Source organism: Hibiscus syriacus, unplaced genomic scaffold (genome assembly GCF_006381635.1).
Source record: "Hibiscus syriacus cultivar Baekdansim isolate YM2019G1 unplaced genomic scaffold, ASM638163v2 tig00016563_pilon, whole genome shotgun sequence".
In the NCBI taxonomy this organism is placed as follows: domain Eukaryota; kingdom Viridiplantae; phylum Streptophyta; class Magnoliopsida; order Malvales; family Malvaceae; genus Hibiscus; species Hibiscus syriacus.
In genome coordinates, this window is record NW_024062387.1 from 1,010,229 (window position 1) to 1,030,780 (window position 20,552).

Consider the following 20,552-nt stretch of genomic DNA (forward strand, 5'->3'; position numbering starts at 1 on the left):
AATCGGTCGTGCTGATGTGTCACTACAAAGTAATGCCACATCATCATTGAAATAAATAATAAGAAAATTTATATTAACAATTCTATTTATTTTTTAAGGAGTGATCAAAACAAAACTGTAAGAGTAAATTGGTAACTAACTAAAATACTAAATACGTTATTTACCAGTATATATTTTTTGCCCTGTACAAATCCATCAGCGTACATGGAGAACATGGTAGGCCTTACTTTACACGTCTAGTTGTAGGACAGATAAGGGATCGATGATGCGAATGCTAGAAGTTGGTTGCACACATTTATATTTTTTAAACCGGTTATTTTAACCGGTTTGGAGAAAAAAATCTAAACCGGTTTTTTTATCAGATAAAAAACTGATTTTTATCCGAAAAAAAAAACCGGTCTGGGTTTAAAAAACTAGCCGTTAATATAGCCGTTGGGGGGTTTTATGACCGTTTTTGACCGTTTTTTTCTTTAAAAAATTACCATTTTACCACCCTAAACATGTATAAATAGGTTGGGGATGTATTTGGTTGATTACAACTTTCTCAAATCTTATTACACAACACCTAAACATCTCTCAAATCTTATTTTTGTAATTTTTTGTTCATCATAAGTAACACGGCTGAATCTTCCGTCAGGGGAAACCTTGAAGTCGTGAGAGTGATCGAACACACTCGAAACAAAGATATTTAGGATCACTACGATTTATGTGAGATGTCAAATGGCTCGAGGAGGGCGCGTTGTAAACTTTGTCTAAAGTTTCTTGCATCGGAAGGAAACACAACGTTGAAGAACCATTTGACAAAATCATGCAAGGCACTTCGCTCAAGATCGGATCCTAGTCAATCGAATCTTACACCGCAATGTGGTGTTTTTGTTTACGACAACGAAAAATTACGAGAAGCGTTTACAAAGTTCGTGATTACAAAAACATTGCCGTTCGACCACTTTGATGATGAAGATTTCACGACAACAATTCAACAACTAATGCAACCACGTTATACTCAAGTAAGTCGTACTACCCTTAGAAGAGATGCTATAAAAATGTGGCGTACGGCGAGGGAAAAAATGATTTTAGGATTCCAAGAACACCATTATGGTGTGCCGCTTACATGTGACGTTTGGAGTTCCCCTCATAATACCGGAAATTTTTTTTTAGCTGTTACGTCACATTGGTTAGATCAAGATAATTGGCAAATGATGAAAAGAACAATCGCGTTTGAATTATTCGGTGAGCCGCATACCGGTGCTAATTTATTTACACTTTTAAAAAGGGTAATTTGTCATTATAAATTAGAAAATAAAGTTTTTTCTATATCATTTGATAATGCATCGAATAATACAAACGCGGTTCCAAGATTGAAAATATTACTTTCACCGATTTTAGACGGTGCGTTTTTTCATACCCGTTGCGTTGCACATGTAATTAATTTATCCGTGCAAGCCGGTTTGGAGGTTATTGAGCCGATTAGATTAGAATTTAAAACAATGATAAAATCGGTTCTTTGTAACAACAACAAAAGACTAAATGGTTATAAACGATTTTGTAAGTCCGTTAATAAAAAAGCTTTGGTTCCTAATTTGGATTGTCCAACTCGTTGGAACTAAACTTGGATGATGATGCATACTGCCTTAAGGTATAGGAAAACATTGCAAACATTTCACGATCGGCTTTTCGAGAGGGGTCATGTCCCAAACATTTATCCGGATTCGAGTTGGAAAACTATAGTCAAAATAACCGATTTGCTTGGGGTTTTTAAAAATGCAACAACTTTTTTATCCGGTGTTTATTATCCTACTAGCCCGTTGGTTCTTAATCAAATATTTTTGTTGGCTACCCGACTAAATGACTTTGAATTTGAAACCGAAGTTTTTCAAGAAATTGGCTTTGCAATGAAGGAAAAACTTTTAAAATATTTTAAGGAGATTCCCCCCATTTTTTACTTGTGTCGTCGCTTTAAACCCAACGTTAAATGTTGGCGGGGTTGAAACACTAATTGAACAAATTGCGTTTGCTTTTAATCTAACCGATGATGAACCCAACTTTGTCCAAAACCAAATAAATTATTTTAACAAATGTTTTCGAGACATGTTTGCAATTTATTTAACTAAATACGGATCAAGTAGTGTAATACACGATCAAATGAGAATGAATGCGGAATCATCTAGTAGACGTCCAAGTAACATAAATTTGAATCTTTTTAACACTCTTGTAAATTCCCAATCCAAACGATCACGTACTACCACCCCAAGTAGCGAGTTGGGAAATTAGATGTCATGCGATTTTCTATCAAAAATGACATTTGAAGAGTTTGAAAGTTTGGATATTTTGGCTTAGTGAAAAGAAAAGGAAGCACAATTTCCGATTCTAGCCACCATGGCCCGTGATTTACTAACCGTCCAAGCTTCTATGGTAGCTTCGGAATCCACTTTTTCTGTTAGTGGCAGGGTTATATCGCAACGGAGATCAAGACTAAGTCCCGAGTCGGTGGAAGTGTGCATTTGTTTAAAGGATTATTTGGATGGAGCGGCTCGTAAGCAACATATCACCACCCTAGAAGATACAATTGATGCCGATTTGGAAGCAAACTTACACATTGAAGAAGTCGAACTTGGAATATCCCCTCCAAATGAAGAAGGCGAAGATGATGAAGAAGAGATGGCAATGTAGTTTATTTTTAAACTTTATTTCAATTATCGTAAACTTTGTTTCAATTATCGAACTTGAAGTTTTTAAGTATTTGAATTTATCGAACTTGGAAGTTTTTAAGTATTTGAATTTATCAAACTTGGAAGTATTTAAGTATTTAAGTATTTCAATTATGTTGAGTTAATCGATCGACGGAATCGGCCAAGAGGGGGTGAATTGGCAATTAAAAATTTCGGTGGAAGCTTTTGCAGAAAATTGAAAAGATTTGCACAGCGATTTAGAGTGGTTCGACTTTCTCAATCAAAGTCTACGTCCACTACCTTAGCTATCCACACTAAGGATTTTTCACAAATTCACTAATTTGTCTTTCTTTTGAGGACAAAGAGTAACCTTACAAACCCTCAAGAATTATACCCCAAATTCTTGAGAAAACTCTCTCCCAAAGAGAACAATACAAATTTGCAAACTTACAAGGAAATCCTCACAAGATAGATTGTTTGCACAATTCTAGAACAAAGAAAAGAACACTCAAAGATGAATACAATTGAGCACAATATGTGTTCTTGAAAGCAAAATGAATATTGAATGAAAATAGGCTTGAAATGCTCAAACTTGAGGTTTGATGATTTCTCTTTGATTCTCTCTTGATTCTAGTTGCTTGATGTTTCTTGTTTTTGATCAATGGCTTCTAAGCTTGCTTAAATACACATTGAATCACTTCTGAACGTTAGGGATAATTAATGAAGATAATATAGCCGTTTAAGTGTGAAAACATTTAATAAAAATGCTTGGAGCGTGGGGGGAATCGGTACCCTCTCATAGAGAATCGGTTCCCTAAGTGTAAAATTCAAATATTTCGGCCGTTGAATAGGGAGAATCGGTACCCCTATGGGGGAATCGGTTCCCTCTGAGCATTCTGGAAATCTCGGAGCCAAACCATTCAGGGGGGAATCGGTACCCCCTTGGGGGAAATCGTTCCCTCTGAGCAATGTGGAATTTTTGGCTTTGAAATGGTTTGAAATACTTTGAAAGATTATTTTGAAATTGTTTTAAGATTAAAACTTAATTTTACACTTAAGTAAAGATTAAAAATGATTTTTGAAATATTTGGAGTAATGTTTTGATATTCGAATAATTATATCGAATATACTTAGAAAATCATTTGGAAAATCTTAAAATTCATTTAACTTAATTTGTTATATCGAAATATCAAAATGTTTTCAACAAATTATCGTAAACTTTTTTGCAATTGATGACGATGTAATTTTAATAATATTAAAATCGGTTTTTTTATAACCGGTTTTTTTAAAAAAACTTTTTTAAAACCGAAACCGGTTACACCAGTTAGGATATCCGGCTCTCCAAACAGGTTAAAAACCGAACCGGTTATTTTATAAACCGGTTTTTTTCTATGGGAAAAAACCAGATCGAATAAAAACCGATCCGGATCGAATTGAAATCCGACTTCTGTGCAACCCTAGCACACTGCATACTCTAATTTAGCTTCGGTACTTTTCGAAGTAAACATTTTGGGCTAAGTTTACAGACAAAGCATGGGCCTATTAGGCCTATAAGCAGGTAACACCTTCACTCCATTTCATATCAGTCTAGATAATTAATATTAACATGGATTTATATTAGATGTATTAATAGTGTTTTCTTTTTTTGTACAATAATGAAGATTATAGAGACTAAACTATATCCCAAGTGACCCATTACCACAAGCATCACTCCATTGATATAAAATTCTAAAATACATTACTATAGCGATGGCCATGTTATATATATGCTTACTTGAGAGACAAGAAGGAATAAGATAATCTAATCCAAAAATGTATTCAAAGTAAATCAACTTAATTAATTCACTAAATGATTGAATCAAGAAAAGATTCATGTCATGTCCAATTCCATTACAGACACACTAGAAATTTTATAAAACAAATTTATATATAAAAAATACCAAAAGGTTCCCTACAAGAAAAGCAATGAGTAACTCTCAGTGGCCCCATCGCCGCACTAAAATTCACAATTTACCTTGCTTTTTCTCTTCACCGATAATCTTTTCAACAATTGCTCCCAAATCTCTCTAGTGCACGGTAACTTGAACCCCGTATTTCATAAACAATGTCAATGACATCTTAAGCTCTACCTTATGGCCGGGGACCAACGCCAGCTTATGCCTCAACAGTGCCACGGCCGCCACTGACTTCATCCGTAGATAAGCCAAGCCTTTCCCAAAACATATTCTCGGTCCGGCATTGAATGTCACGAATTTGTAAGAGTCTTGCTGGATGAACTCCTTTCCGTAGGCTGATAACTACCTTTGGGGATGAAACTCGAGGCAATCGTCGCTCCATGTTTTCCTTATTCTTCCTACTGAATAGATTGAATATGTCAACGATGACCCTGCCGGAACGAATGTTCCATCAGGCAATACGTCATCAGGCACCACATGCTTTGAATCCTCAAGCACCGAAGGGTATAGCCTTAGGGTTTCTGATAATGTTGCCTTCAAATATATCAACCAATCAAGTTCTTGGAATCCTAGAGGTTCGTCGAACCATACTAACATATCCACACCACATGTTTCGATTAGAATAGTGCAGATTTCACGTAAGATTTTACCTTCGACCATTGGATGTTGAATGATGAGCCAGAAGAATTAACTGAGAGCACAGACTGACGTGTCACGTCTAACTAAGATGAAATTGAGTGCCACATGTGGGATAAACACATCATAATATGATTCTTTTTTCTTCATGAATCTGGAAAGCAAATCGTCGTGCAGGTTTCCATCCTTTTGCTGACTAAGCAATTCTTGCTTACGTGAATTGATGACGTTGGATATATATTCATCCACGTGGACAAGGCTTGAGCTCAGGTTCACCTCTAAGCCAAGCCGTTTTCGGGCAACCCTTGGGCGCATGTTTGCGGATCCTTTCCAAAAGCCAATCGGCAAATGTTATCAAAAGTGAGACTAAGCAACACGTCTTGTAGATCAACCGGCCGGCCTTGGTTTTGAGCTTCCTCGAGAATGGGACAGAACCGGAGCTTGATGGCTCGACTGACCCATAGAGCCATGGCTTGGCAAAGAGTCCTGGTGGTGAATCCCAGTGCGGCGGTCCTCCTTTGGAAGAGCCACGTGTCACCGTCGGAGTTGAAGATGGCTTGACCGAGGAGATCATGGAACACGGATTGCCATGTTGGACCTTTGGGATAATTGTCGAAACGAGACTTGAGGATGTGCTCCAAATTCCTCGGGTCGCACGTGACCGTCACGAGACCTTGTTTCCGAGCCAAGAAGGGGATGGCACAAATGCAGGTCTCGTACGTGCCGCCGCAGGCACGGAGGTTGTCGAAGATCCAGTCATGCATGCGGTCGCAGTTCTCGATAAGCCCGGCAGACTGCCCAACAAAGGCCAGACACGTGGACCACTTAACGACCGTGAGATGAAGGTGAACCACAGTTGGCAAGCCATGATCGCCGCCAAAAGGAGCAAAGTAATCGATATATCCCTACTTGCCTCTATCTACAGCAAAACAACCCCGCTCCCAGTTCAAAATTTTCCCGAGAAAGAGAGAGAGAGAGAAACGTATTATTCAAAAAGGAAATCTGGAAACTCGAAACCCTGAAAGAGATATTTCTACGTAAAAAAAAAGGGTTCTGCTATGTTTGTTTTTTCTTCTTCTGTATGAAGAAGAAGGACAAGAAGAGAGTGTGATAGTACAAGAACGGAGTATGTAGAAAGAGGATTTATAGGTGAAATTATAAAGTAGGCAATAATTAAGGGCAGATTGTACTTTGAACATTACATCATTATTTCTCTTAATTTTTTTTAATTTCATCCTCTAACCATCAGAAGCACCGCCATAAATGCGCTGAGAGGTCGTTGAAACTTCTTAAAGGCGAAACAAAAGAAAGCCCTTACCAGTTTACCTACTGTTGAACCCCTCAAACTCTCCCCCCCCCCCCCCCGAAAAGAGCGATAAAAAGAACCGAAAAGACTCAATATCTGGAGCTTTGGTTGGCTTGATTTAAGAGAAGGCAAAGATAACTTCATCTGCAGTGAACTCCCGCGTAAGGAATATGTTGTCCTCCGTTGAGACACATCTCTCCACGGCATTGAGGATTGTGCTAGGAGGTTCCACCCTTAAAGAGTTGAAGAGCGAGGTAAAGTACTCAGTGGCAACATCGAAGATCTCATCCTGTTGTTTCACCCATCACCTTTCATTATCCTCCAACCCCTCAATTCTGTTCTTTTTCCTTGTGCCGTTAGCCCGTGCATGAAAAAAAAAGTATTTCTATCTCCATCCTTGAACCAAGCAACCCCAGATCTTTGCATCCAGTATGTCTCGTCTTTGTCAATCAAGTCTTTCAGCTCTTTTTTGGCTTGCAAGAGCCTCTCAACAGAGAGATCCATTCCCCCTCAAGAGCTTTGATGAGCGATCGAATCTTTCTTTCATTCTTTTTTGCCTTCGATCGACGATCTTTCTGCCAAGGATCCAATCTATGGCCAATTGCCATAATTTTGTTAGTTGTCGGTCCTATCGTGTCCTTCCAAGTCTCACCCACCATCTTCTTGAAAATGTCCTCTGTTGCCCAGCACGGATCAAACCTGAAGTAGTTTCCATCTCAACCATGGGAATTCGAGTTATCGACGTTGAAAGGATCCATAACAAGAGCCGCATGATCGGAGTAACATGAAACTTCAGCGGTCACAATACAATCCTTAAAATGAGTGTGTTGGGTATTGGTGGTAGAACGAAAAATAGATTTCCCGCCATTTCATGCAAGTAGTAAGTACCAATAAAGGCTAAATGCGGACGCGTGCATCCCGCTAAACTCTCGAGATAATGTTATCGAACAAATTATTTCACGAGATAATGTTCTCCCAAGATTAATTGCTCAAATAGGGTGAAATCCACATTGTTGGCCGTTGGTCGCCATGCCTTCCGGGCAAGCTACTACGTGGCCAGCCATGCACGTCCCCAAGCATAGGTCGCCATGCCCTCCGGGAGACCTTGTAGGTCGCCATGCACTCCCTCATGCTCCTCGCGTAATTCCTCTTGCCTTCGGATGCCCTCGCATAGCTCGCTCGGATAGCCTCGGTCGGATGCCCTCGGATGTCTAACGTGTTGGAATGTGCATGACACATGCAATCTCTCTCATAGCTCGTCGGGAAGACATGACGACCTAGTAGGTTGCCCGGATGGCATGGCGACCTACGGCCAACACTGTAGATTTCACCCTATTTGAGCAATTAATCTTGAGAGAGCATTATCTCGTGAAATAATTTGTTCGAGAACGTTATCTCGAGAGTTTAGCCCGTGCAGCCAGATCAAGCTAGTGTCGTAATGATATCTGTTAGTCTAAACAAAAGATTTGGTGTAAAAGTAAGATGCCAAATTATATCTAAAATTAATTTTAAATATGTACAAAATCTTTATTAAAAATAAATATTTAATATTTCTAACATTATGTTTTTATATTTTTAGATTGTGATAGTAGTTAAGTGATACATGTTAAACTTGTAAAAATTTAAAATTTATTTTTAAAAAAAGAGAAACTTAAAATTATACTTCATTTATAAAAAAACCAAAAAATTTTACAAAATTACAAGAGAATTTCAAAACTTTCCTAAAATCTCGAAAAAGAACCTAAATCTTTAATTCCATTTTCTATTACAAGCATCGGTTGTCTCCAGCCACTGTCACCGAATGACCATTAGCTTCCCCGTCCACCCCTTAACCGGCCATCACTCTTGTAGTTTGCCCAAACCTCTAAATTCAAAAATTCTTAAAACCTTAAATATTCAAATCTAAAATTTGCTGTCTTACAGCTAAACTGTTCTAGTATTGTGCATCTTGAGCATGCTGCATTCTTAATCCCGCATCCCTTGCTTTGTCCTATCTATGTGTAACCAAAATTTATAATATTATTTAATAAGAAAAATATATTTTAAAGTTATATAATATGTTTATAAAATTATTTTATAAAAACGATTGAATAAAATATTAATGAGTATAAAAAAAAACTAAAAAATTAAAAGAATAAAAGATTTGCAAAGAATTACAACTAGAGGACTAAATTGAACAAAACACAGTTGAGAGAATAAATTTAAAAAAGAAAAAGCTTGTTATCAAAGAAGAATTGGAGTTGCATATTTTTTTAGAGAGCACTTGATTCAAATTTAGGATCAGAAAATGAACATCTTCCAAAGTCCAAGTTCTTTACTGGCCTTATGACACAGATGTAAGGAATTATAGTTGACTGTCAAAGGGACACCTAAACAATATAAACACAAAGATAAACACAAATCGCAGACAATGGTGACAATATAAACAGAAATAGCAAACTCTTTTCAGCATGCAGCTATGTAGCTTTTCATGGGAGATAAATAAGTTAATCAAACAGCAAACTAACATATCAACACCCAAATCAATCTCCATGCCAGTATCTCAATATGTTTTTTCATCATCATCACAAGTTTTAACTGTCGATAGGGAAGGTGCCCCTCACAAAAGAACCTCGGCGGTGGCCACCGACAATGACTTCTTTAAGGCGATATATGGAACCCATCACCTTACTAGTCTTCTGTCAAAACCCAAAAGGTAGAAAAAAAAATGTCAATATCAGAAGCAGAAGTAGGTAGGACAAAGCAAGGGATGGAGACTTAAGAATGCAGCATGCTCAAGATGCACAATACTAGAACAGTTTAGCTCTAAGACAGCCGCCTACAACAAACAGACATTCCAGCTTCCAAAAATTTCAATTTTAATGTGCAGGATATTACTAACGGTTGGCAGCTTTACTAAAACATATAAAATAGTAGGTAAGCGTATGTTCTCTAAACCATTAATATTAACGTGCAGAACATTACTAATATAAAGTAGTAGGCATAGGATCTTGTTTCCTTTCATAACTTCTCTTTAGTTCCTCTCTACTTAGAGGTTACACAGCCAACTAATATAACAGTCAAATCCTATCAATTCTGAAGTCTCCATACATATTCTTGAATATAAACACACATATTCATGATAATATGAAAACACTAGGCAAAATGTAGAACCCGCCTTTTCAAAACCTCTACCATCACGAAAGTAAATGTTTTATGGAAATGTCACCTCGACTCAAGCGTGAATATCTGATGCAGACGTGTGCCCGACACATGTATATTTATTTATTTATTAAGTTTTTCTATGTCTTGAGGGGTCATATCCTCGTACATATATTCAGGTAAGAGCCAGACATACTTGAACAAAAATGGAAAATCAAAGCAACATTAACTTTACAGGATGCAAAGAGAAGTAAAAAATATGCATTATTGCTAAATCTGAAAGGACCAATTAGCAGTAAGTATACCTCATTATTGATGCTCAGCTGCCACTTATGTTGCAAAGCTTGCCACCTCTCTTGTTGCCAACGCTGCCCAATAATCACAAGGCCCATCACAGCTGCTGCAACAAAAACGGACCAAAATGCATTTGCCTCCTTTGCATGAGCATACAATGAAACTGCTCTTCTCTTCCACCAAGCTTCGCAAGGGAGGTCAGAGCCATCCCATTTATCATCCTGTAAAGGCTTTGGGGACTCGGGCATGTCTGAAGGAAAATCAAAGCCTTGCTCAGAAGCTTCAATAAGCTCAGAAACAGTGGTCGCTGATCCATCAAGTGCGTACTCACTATGTAAAGAATCAAATGTAGCAGCACTATACAAACTCTGGTCCTTGTTGATCAAATTCAGTTCTTGCAGTGTTGTTCCTTCTTCAAACTCTGTACCATGTTTCTTATCAAAAAATTGCATACCTTGAAATTCATCGTGTACATTCAAATCTTTTAAAGACCAATCTTCTTCATCCTTTGTCTTAGATCTATCACCTTCTTCGACAACAGATTCAGGGACAACGTCCTTGCCTACATGTTCTCTAGTATCATCAGGTTCTAGCGGCAAATTCTCATGATCGCTGGGGGGAAAGACAAAGTGGCCAGACATGAATAAAGCACGAGAAGTTTCTGCTTCTTCCACTTCATATGAATCACCTTTGCTATCATCCTTTGTTTCAACTTTTTTAGGACCAGGAGCGGCAGCATATGCAGATGCAGTAAGGGATACAACCTCCCATTCGTTCCCACGTGGAATGTTTTCCTCTCCTTCCCCATTATCCGCCATTGTCAAGACTTCAGTATTTCCTAAAGTTAATAGTATTAATTTCTTTAACAGCCAGAGAAAATTAGATAAGGGATTACATAAACTTGCTTTCCTTGTAGAGAAATAGAGGGGGTTAGAGGAAGGTAATAGCAAAAGCAGTCCAATAAGAAACAACTGAATAAAACTATAAAAATTACAAATTAACTACTAAAAAATCAAAGCAATTCCATTGCATTAACATGAACATACAAAGTTTGACAAAGAAACAATATGAAAATAACATTTTCAGAGAATTTTCTTCAAAGAGAATACCAAATTTATATTTCCCTCACACCAAAAATTCACTGAAAACTGAAAACATCGTAATGGAAACGCAAGCCAATAATTTAAAAAATTAATAATAATCATATCTAAGAAATTTTTGCAGCACACGCAGGTCAACCGATTCAGCAAAACACCGATACTGTGTTGTATACCTGACGAGATCTTTTCGTTATCGAACTGTACAAAAACCATTAAATAAGTTTCAGCGACTCAACATCAAGTATCAACCGAGTACTGAACACTCAAATCAATCTAACAAAAAGTAACTTACACAACGAATCATGCAGCTATCTAATAATAGTATTATACATCATAAATTAATCAAAGAAAACAGAGAATCAGAAAACCGTATCAACCGTAGCATAGCCATGCGATGATTAGAAGAAACAATTAATCATAAACAACAAGAAGAAGAAGACGAGAAAATCAGTCATCGTCAACAGATAATCAAAAGATGATCAATAATCAATGATTCTGGTTTCGTTAAATTTAAAAGGATAAAAGAGGGGAAAAAGGGAAAAAGGAAGACGAAAACTTAAGGTCAGCACTTACAGGGAGCGATCTACAGGGTACGAGCACTAGATCAGCCTCAACGATGAGTTCACAGTTTCGAGAAGTGCACACAGAAATCTGGGTAACGTTTTATAGATCTCGAAAAGTCTTTGTAAGAGGATGATGAAACCGGGAAAAAGGTAAATGCTAAAGTGGAAAGGATAGAGTTACCGGCAGTGACCGGTAAAACAACGTGGCCTAGGATATATCTTCACGCTATCCGTACAGATCGGAAATGGAAATAAACGGTGATAAAATTTGCGTGTGGAGTGGAACTTCGTGCGCTTGCGTGCACATTCAAAGCCACATCCCCTGCAATTGTTTGTATGGTAACAGATCTGATCGATGGATGATCTTAAGACAGGTATTTTTATGGAAAAATGTTGAAACGTCAATGCAGCTTATAATTATCTTTTAGCACATATTACTATTGCTAATGAGAATATTTTTTAATAGATAATGTGAAGATTTTTTATTAATTTATAATAATTACAAGATAATATATTTATAAAGATAATTTTTAATTATTTAATATTAAATTTACTATATTTCTGATATTCCTAATATTAAAAAATAATATGAAGATTTTATTAGTTGGTCTACGAATAGTATTTTATTATTTTATTCTGATTAATATTGAATACTATTTTTTTTATATTGTATATCGAATACTAATTATAATACGAAAAGTTTATACATGATTATATTTGGACCAATGGGTTAATGATTAGTGAATCTTTTCTTTGCTTGAGATTATGTTTTTTATTTACGAATTTTTAAATTGATGAATTTTTATTGATAGTTAATCTGAAATTATTTATGTAAATAAGGGGTTTTTTTATAAAAGGTAAATAGGGTTCTTAAAATTGAAAATGTAAAATAATAGTATTTATTTGGCAAAATTTAAAATTAAAATTAATTTTACTAATTATCATTGTAACATATTTTATTTTTAATAATTTAAACTTTTAATATTAAATTAAAAATGTTTACATGAAGAATCGCACAATTATTTCTACTCGAATCAACTCGAAAAATCGATTTTTTTTTATTTTGAGTTATTCAAGTTGAGTTATTTAAGTCAACTCGAATTATAAATTCGGTTTTCGAGTTCGATTCGAGTTGAAATTTTGAATTTTCGATTTATTCGAAAAACCATAAATTTGACTAAATAGTATAACAATTTTACTTTTTAGTCCCTGATATCATTATTTCTTCAATTTCACCTTTATTTTAAGTCCATTTTTTACCAAATTTGAACTAAATTCTCCTAAACCATAGTACAATACATGTGTACTTTCAATTTTTCTTTTTTGATAACATTTTTTTATTTTTCAATTCAATCATTCAATTTTTCATAATCTCCTTATTTCTTCAATTCGTCATTTATTTTAAGTCTTGTTTTTACCCAATTTGAGCCACATACCCCTAAACAATAGTAGAATACATGTGTATTTTCAAATCCTCTTTTTGATAATAATTTTTTTATTTTTCAATTTAGTCCTTCTATTTTTCATAATGTCCTTCAATTTTTCATAATGTCCTTATTCCTTCAATTTGTGATTTATTTTAAGTTCATTTTTTACCAAATTTGAACCACATGCTCATATACCACAATAGAATTCATAACTTCAATTGTTATTTTTTGGGTAAATTACGCATTTAGTACCTAAAGTATCAATTTTGATCTATTTTAGTACAAAAACTTCAAAGGAGAATAGAGTGAACATGGTTGCTACTTCAGAAAATGCTGGTGAACCCTCCAGAGAGAATTGGGACAGTAAACTGGTTAATACAAGTGGGTCCTCGGAATTTGATGTGAAGATGTCTGATGTAATCCAAAGAAAGGTATAAGTGAAGTGATTATAATGCTTGTGTTTAGATTGTGAATCTTTATTATTATTTTTTACCCTAGTCGTTTAAATCATCGCCGGATTCTTTTCTCCTGGTCATTGGTGGTGAGTTGGATTCGCAGATCTTGTCTTAATATTTTGAATTTCTTGTAGCAGGCTCTGACCAGTCACCATTGGCTATGACTGTCCTGAATTTCTTCGTTTTCATAATTTGTATCCTTTCTATTGCATCTAATTTTTCAGCATACACCATTTAATCTAAATGTTCTCTTTATCGAATTGGGTCTAGATTTTGCAGGACATACATTGTATAGGTATGGTGCATTTGATGCATGGGAACTTGTTTTTGAGATTTAAAAAGTTCAATGTGTTTGTAGTGGTTTTATGATTTGTCCTACCTGGTTCTTTTGCAATGTCCGTCTGTTTTTGAGCTTTTTAGAACCACTCTTCATGTTATTTGATCTTAAAGTTATTGATATTTTCCATGGATGGATATGCTGAGCGATTAGAAACTTGTATATCAAAGTATCTTCCCTTCCAACTTTTAAGAAATTGTCAGTTTTGACTCGATACTTCGTTTAATTGCTCATGTCTTATATAAGTGATTGACTAGAAAATTCTCAATATTTGCAGTGCAAAAATGTGATTAGCAAGCTTCAAAGGAGAATAGATAAGGAGGGCCAACATATTATACCACTCTTAACAGATTTGTGGAAGAGGATTGAAAACTCGGGCTACATGAGTGGAAGTGGCAATAATCATATGGACTTGCAGAAGATTGATCAGCGTGTTGACAGATTAGAGTACAGTGGAGTTATGGAGCTTGTTCCGGATGTGCAGTTAATACTAAAAAGTGCTATGCAGTTTTATGGGTTTTCACACGAGGTATAACGGCCAATTTTAACTTGGCCTTCAGTATCTTTGCATGTTCCTACACAAATCTTTAAGTGCCTAGAAACTTTCAAATCCCCTTCCTACCGATTGAACTCGTATCTGTTTCTGTAATTCTCCCATTAATGCTCAAATCTTTTATGCTTACTGTGCAAATGCAATTGGGATTCGCAGGTCAGATCTGAAGCGAGAAAAGTACATGATCTGTTTTTTGATTTGTTGAAGATTGCATTTCCGGATACAGATTTCCGAGAAGCTAGAAATGCACTTGCTTTCTCTGGCCCTGTATCTACCACTGCCTCTGGTACTTCTGCTAGACAATGCAAGAGGCCGAAATTGGTAAACGAGGTGGAATCTGATTCAAACCTCAGTCAAAAGACATTGCAACGCGGATCCACTCATGCTGGTGAGGACACAAGGGTTAAAGAGCACATGCCCACAATGGAATCGAGGCTAGGGAAAGGAATCGGAGAACAATATCAGCACAATGGCGACTAACTCTTCCTGGGGAGCTGGTTATTTGCAAGAAGAGGAGGAAAGATAGGGAAAAGTCTACAGTAAAGCATAGGAGTGAATCAGTCGGCACTGTTTCACCCAGGAATAATGGTCGCGACATCAGGAGCCCGGGTGCAGGATCAGTCTCTAAGGATGCTAGACCAACCCAACAAAACAACCACCAGCAAGGTTTTCTCAACCAGCCTGGTCCCTTGCCGAACTGTTCTATTGGGATCGTTGGTTGGGCCAATCATGTGAAGAAGATGAGAACAGACGTAGGTAAAAGGAGACCTGGCCGTCAATGACTAGAATTTCAGTAGGTCCAAAAAAAAAAACCTGTCATGGTCTCTAGGAGGTTTATATTTGACCCATTGGGTGATTAATCTGGATTTAGCATCTTAAAGGTTCATTATGAGAGTACTCCAACTTATATTATCATATTAATAACATGTGCATTAAACCAACAAGAATTGATTCGAGTGGTAAACAACTCGATATCGCTTAAGTAAGGTCTCGAGTTTGAGTCCTTAAAGAAATCCATGCTGGGAGACTCACTACCAAAGCTATGACAAACAAAGGCTAATCAAAAAAAGAAAAAGGGCTACACAAATTGCTTGATCTAAGTGTGTATTTTCATTAACACATTGAGCATCCACAATCATAAATCCATTTAAAGTGGAACACACACACACACACATATATATATATATATATATATTTACAAAGCCATAGCAAAAGAAAGGTACCCTACAGCATTCACTCCCAGAAATAGGGAGGAGAAACTGATTCTGCAAACAAGTAAACCAGTTAAATAATCTCATTCTGCAAACAAAGCTCCGTAGAAACTGATTCCGATCCCTTTGATACCCCATAGAATTACACCAACTTTCTCCCGCTGATCTAAAAACTGACGAGAAAATATTCAAAAGAAGAGTATCAACATCCCGAGTTGCATTATCACTTCGTAAAAGGTCAATCTTATGGGCACACCACCTGACCAGCTGCAGGACCAAAAAACTAATATGCATCTGCAGCATATTTAGTGGAAAGCTTTACTCTCAAACAACAAAGGAATTCCATTTTGAATAGAGTTACTGATCAAAAGTCTGGTCAAATATCATTTCCTGTAACATTAAAATAGTACAATATATCTGTAAGGTTATGTAAAGTGCAAGGTTTGACACAAAAATTAGAAGACTGCAGATTCATACAATTTACTATTAAAATACTACACTACGGGATAGACAAAACTCGAGTTCATCCTTCAGAGCATCATAAATTGAATCCAACAAGTCTGAGTGTAAGACTTGTCTCAAGTTAATCCCTCTACAAGTCTACAAGACTACAAGCAGGCTAATCTTATGTGGGTAATTGACTACAAATGTAAAACTAATAGCAAGTTCAGAGAGGCAAAACCTGATCACATAAAGGGCAGGTGTCACTTCTTTCCATCCATTCCAAAATGCATGAGAGGTGAAAACGATGTTCACACTTTGCTAACAGTTTTGGATTCTCTTCGTCATATTCTGCATGTCCAGGTACCATAGACAAGCTATCAATTAGGAGGTGCTAAAGATATTAAATTAACAAGGAAATTGGCAGCAAGGATGGATTTTAGATCTTACACTAGCAATTAATGCCTTGGGCAAAAAGAGTAGACCTACCTTCAAGACAAATAGGACAGGTATCATCTTCCTCTATTGTAGATTTATTAGGTTCGACTAATGTTGTGACTTCTGGTTTTCTTGGTGAAAGAAGTAAAGAACCGGATTGTGTTTTGCAGTCTGATTCCTCAAGATCTTCACATGTAGGCAGTGTCTCAAAACTGCATCCACCGACAGTTTCCTTGAAAGACTCTGAATCACTTGAATGTGGATACCCAAAGACCACATCATACGGCAAAGGTGCTGGAGGTGGCCGAAATGTGTCAGGTACTTCTAGATTCAAATTAACCAGAACTGCAGCCATTGCAGAGGCTGACCCATCATGAGGTGCTAAAGACTCATTCTCTTCCAAAGCAGGTGAACACTGTGGGAAGGATTTTTAAAATTCAAAGACTGATACATAAAAGACGGATACTGAAGAACATTTTTTTTATCAAAATAGTAGTTAAAAGGTTATCCCCACTTATTAGAAATCACCAGGTAAGCTACCATATAGCACAGTGGCCAAAATTTCTATATCCCATGAAAAAACTTTTAACATTTATCAGATCAATAGATCAGTTGCAGATCACAGGCTCTACAACCAGTTCAAATGAAAGAAGGAATGAAAGGGATCCATTTCGTGGAATAATCAATCTCAAAAAGAGTAAACTAAGGGTATTGAAAATGTTCTTGTTTTCTTTCTCTTTGCTTCTTCATTTTCCAACTTGTTATAGTAGATAATGGTGAGTGAATACTCCCAATATTCTGAACAAAAACCTTCCATATCTTAGGTCTGAAGAAAGAAAAAGCACTATAAGATAATAAAGGCATTAGGCATGTTTACAAGATTAACATATTACCAACATAATAATAGACAGGTGTCCCGTGCAGATGAGGTTTCCAGGAAGAACAACAACAGCCACCCATATCCCACAGTTATCTTTGTCATCCACTCAACGCGAAGGTAGTTTGGTGCATTTTCTTCTGTAATCTGACATCAAAGGCAAGTAGAATATAACACTTTGAAACATTAGGGGTAAAAAAACACCTAACAATCCAAGAAAAAATATGTAACACGATAATAAAATAGAATCAAGCTTTTTAACAAGCATGAAAGAGCAAAGTGAAAATATCCTTATTAATCATGCCAAACATAAATGTGAAATAAGGAAGTTGGAATTCAAACAAACAAACTATCCCCGTATATAGAAAATTATATACAATTACACTAGAACATCAATGAGGCCATTTCATAATGAGCTCAGTATAAAACTTCATAAAATTTTGTCAAGATGATTATATTTGTTCCTAAAAAGAGCAAGCCACAGACTAAGTTATCTGACAAATATTATAAGCAGATGTTGCAGATAATATCGAGAAGTAAAAAACTTCAGACAATCAAAATTCAGATTCATACCAATTCTTTGGTTAGCTGAGGATAACAAGTTACCAGCTTCCTGTGTATGCATTACAACCATACAGCTCATAATAACAGATATATGCATCAGCAAACAATGCAGAACTAAAGAGGGAAAACAAAAGATAAGAAAATGATGACATGCATACAGAGAATGGCTCAAGCGGTTTATTATAATAAGCAACCACATGCCCAGATTATCCTAAATATAGAAAAGTATTGAAAATCGCCATAAAGCAGACACTAAAGAACTCAATTTTCAAAATTCATACTTTTGACATCTTCCACAAAGGCAATCCCACACAAAACTATCAGAAGCTAACAAGGAAACTTTGATGTTTAAACTACACCGCAATACAGTTCGGATAAAATAATCCGACATCAATCACTAATTAACTCGAATAACAACAAACGACGAAACAATCCATATAATAACGGGAAAAAGTCATAACAATTTCAGGAACCCTAATTTGAGAAGAATGGAGTAGAAGAGGTGGAAAGTGACGAGTAACAGAAGGGGCTCCCCGAAAAGAAATGATTTTTAAGTAATAAAAAGGAAGTTCAAGGATTAAAAGAAAACAAGTGAAGATTTTACGTTCTGAAGCGGCGGCGGAGGGAAGAGGCGAAGAATCTCTAGCCAAAAATTCCCAACTTGTTAGAGTTGGGTGAAATTGAAGAAGAAACTTCTTCTCTGAGAAAGAAAAACAGAAATAAGCTTTAGGTTTTTCCCTTTTATTTTTATTCCATTTTAACTTTTGTCTGTTATGTGGGTTCTTCAAAAGTATGCGCTCCTAGGCATGTAAATGAACTGAATCGTTTATGAATCGTGTGGTGTGAAGTTCGTTTATGTGTGTTTATTTATTAAATGAATGAACATGAATAAGATTTTTTGTTCGTTTAATTAAATGAACAAACATGAACATAGGTCTCGTTCGTTTATTTACGTTCGTGAACGTCGGTTATGTTCGTTTGGTTATGTTCATTTATGTTCGTTCGTTTATGTTCATTCATTTATGTTTAACACAATCTTCTTAAATCAATTTTGGTGACCAATTTGTAAGTATCTTAAAAATATTAATCTGATATTCTGATGACCAACTCTATAATTAACCCAATTTTATTTGGAGATTAAATCCAATATGTTAACCTGTGAGGCACATCACACTTATATTCATTTTTCCCCTTTTTTCCCCAAACCTTATTGTTCACTGGAGAGTGAAGACGATCTCTGAAAGATTCAAAACAAGTTATATTATAGTGCAATATGAAGTTTTACAGGTCTGTTTTCATCTCTTTCTCTATTTTATTTGACTTAATAGCTGATATGTAAAGTTATTGTGGGTATCTTCACATCTAAAACTCAAGAAAACATAATACTTATTTCTAGAAATAGATGGGAAGATAAAGGTAAAAATCAGAAGTATATGAGCATCTGTAAAAAGAAAAATATATAGAATTTGCCAGAAAACAAAACAAAGGTTTCTATGCAATTTCTGAAAAAAAATGTAATAGCGGAAAATGATTGTTCATATGTAATCATGGAACACTAAGATAAATGTTATAGCGTTAAATTAAAGTCGTGTGAATCATTTAATATCTTTAAAAGATCGATCGAAATATTTGATATCTTCAAACATTTCATCACTGCTAATAAACTCTTACGCTATTTATCATTGTAGATTTGGTTGATTTGCATTGTCGGCTATTTTTCATGAAAGAACAATGGAAGGTAGGGTCTCAAACGTTTATGTTCATGTTCATTTATGTTCGTGTTCGTTTATGTTCGTGTTCGTGCTCGTTTATGTTCGTTTATTTATTAAATGAACGAACATGAACAAGTTATATTCCTTAATAAACGAACATGAACAAAAAAAATTTTGTTCGTTTATGTTCGTGTTTGTTTATGTTCGTTTATTTATTAAATGAACGAACATGAATATACCTTCGTTCATGTACGTTCGATTGGTTTACAGGCCTATGCGCTCCACTTAGCTCTCTCCTTCTGGGTTTATTTATTTATATTAATTGAGTGCAATGATACATTCGCATAAGTTTTTTTTAGTAAACCAGCTATTTGATTATCTATCATTTAATATAAAAATAAATATTTAAATTAGATCTCAAAAAATATTTTAATATTTAAAAATTATTTTATTAAAAATATGTGCCTAATGTTTTAATACTACATTTTAGATATCTAGACATTAACCTTGTTAAAAATCTCTGTTATGTGACATATATTACGTTACGATAATTTTGAGAGTTTATTTAAAAATTTTAAAAATAAAAAATATATTAAAAACAAACAGTTGCGTGAGTTTTATCCCTTCTCCCTCTTTTCCTTTCCTCCTTTCTCCTTCTATAATCGTCGGTCATCTAGTTGTGATCGTCGATATCATCGTAATCAGCACCGACGTTGAGCACCCGATCAAACCCCTATTGACATTTTATCGTAATCTGTGACCGTTTGTCGTAGAGAAATGTTCAAAGATTTATCGAATTTTAAGCCACCTCACCACCACCATTCGAATCACGGTGTAATTCTGATCAAAACTTATTCGTTCGGCGATAACGAT

General features: G+C 35.7%; 2 protein-coding genes and 1 pseudogene across 3 annotated transcripts; all 3 read right to left on the bottom strand.

The window, feature by feature from the left end:
• Positions 1-4,705: 4,705 nt before the first annotated feature.
• LOC120208506 lies at positions 4,706-7,070 on the bottom strand (annotated as a pseudogene).
• A 1,982-nt stretch (positions 7,071-9,052) lies between these two features.
• LOC120208456 (ATG8-interacting protein 1-like) lies at positions 9,053-11,773 on the bottom strand. Its single transcript, XM_039207739.1, has 3 exons — positions 11,675-11,773; positions 10,013-10,839; positions 9,053-9,244 (listed from the first exon to the last, which is right to left on the bottom strand). Exons 2-3 carry the CDS (start codon positions 10,817-10,819, stop codon positions 9,140-9,142), a joined length of 912 nt encoding a protein of 303 aa, XP_039063670.1. The 5' UTR covers positions 10,820-10,839; positions 11,675-11,773; the 3' UTR covers positions 9,053-9,139.
• Positions 11,774-15,518: 3,745 nt separating this feature from the next.
• On the bottom strand, positions 15,519-18,591 carry LOC120208458 (probable E3 ubiquitin-protein ligase RHB1A). Of its 2 annotated transcripts, none has more exons than XM_039207742.1 (5): positions 18,577-18,591; positions 17,424-17,550; positions 16,578-16,941; positions 16,330-16,439; positions 15,519-16,037 (listed from the first exon to the last, which is right to left on the bottom strand). In XM_039207742.1, the coding sequence occupies exons 2-5, from the start codon at positions 17,484-17,486 to the stop codon at positions 16,005-16,007; spliced, it is 570 nt and encodes a 189-aa protein (XP_039063673.1). In that variant the 5' UTR covers positions 17,487-17,550; positions 18,577-18,591; the 3' UTR covers positions 15,519-16,004. The 2 variants fall into 2 exon arrangements, with proteins under 2 accessions (XP_039063673.1, XP_039063674.1); XM_039207743.1 differs by lacking the exon at positions 18,577-18,591 and adding an exon at positions 17,977-18,131 and having other exon boundaries at positions 17,424-17,543.
• Between the last annotated feature and the right edge of the window lie 1,961 nt (positions 18,592-20,552).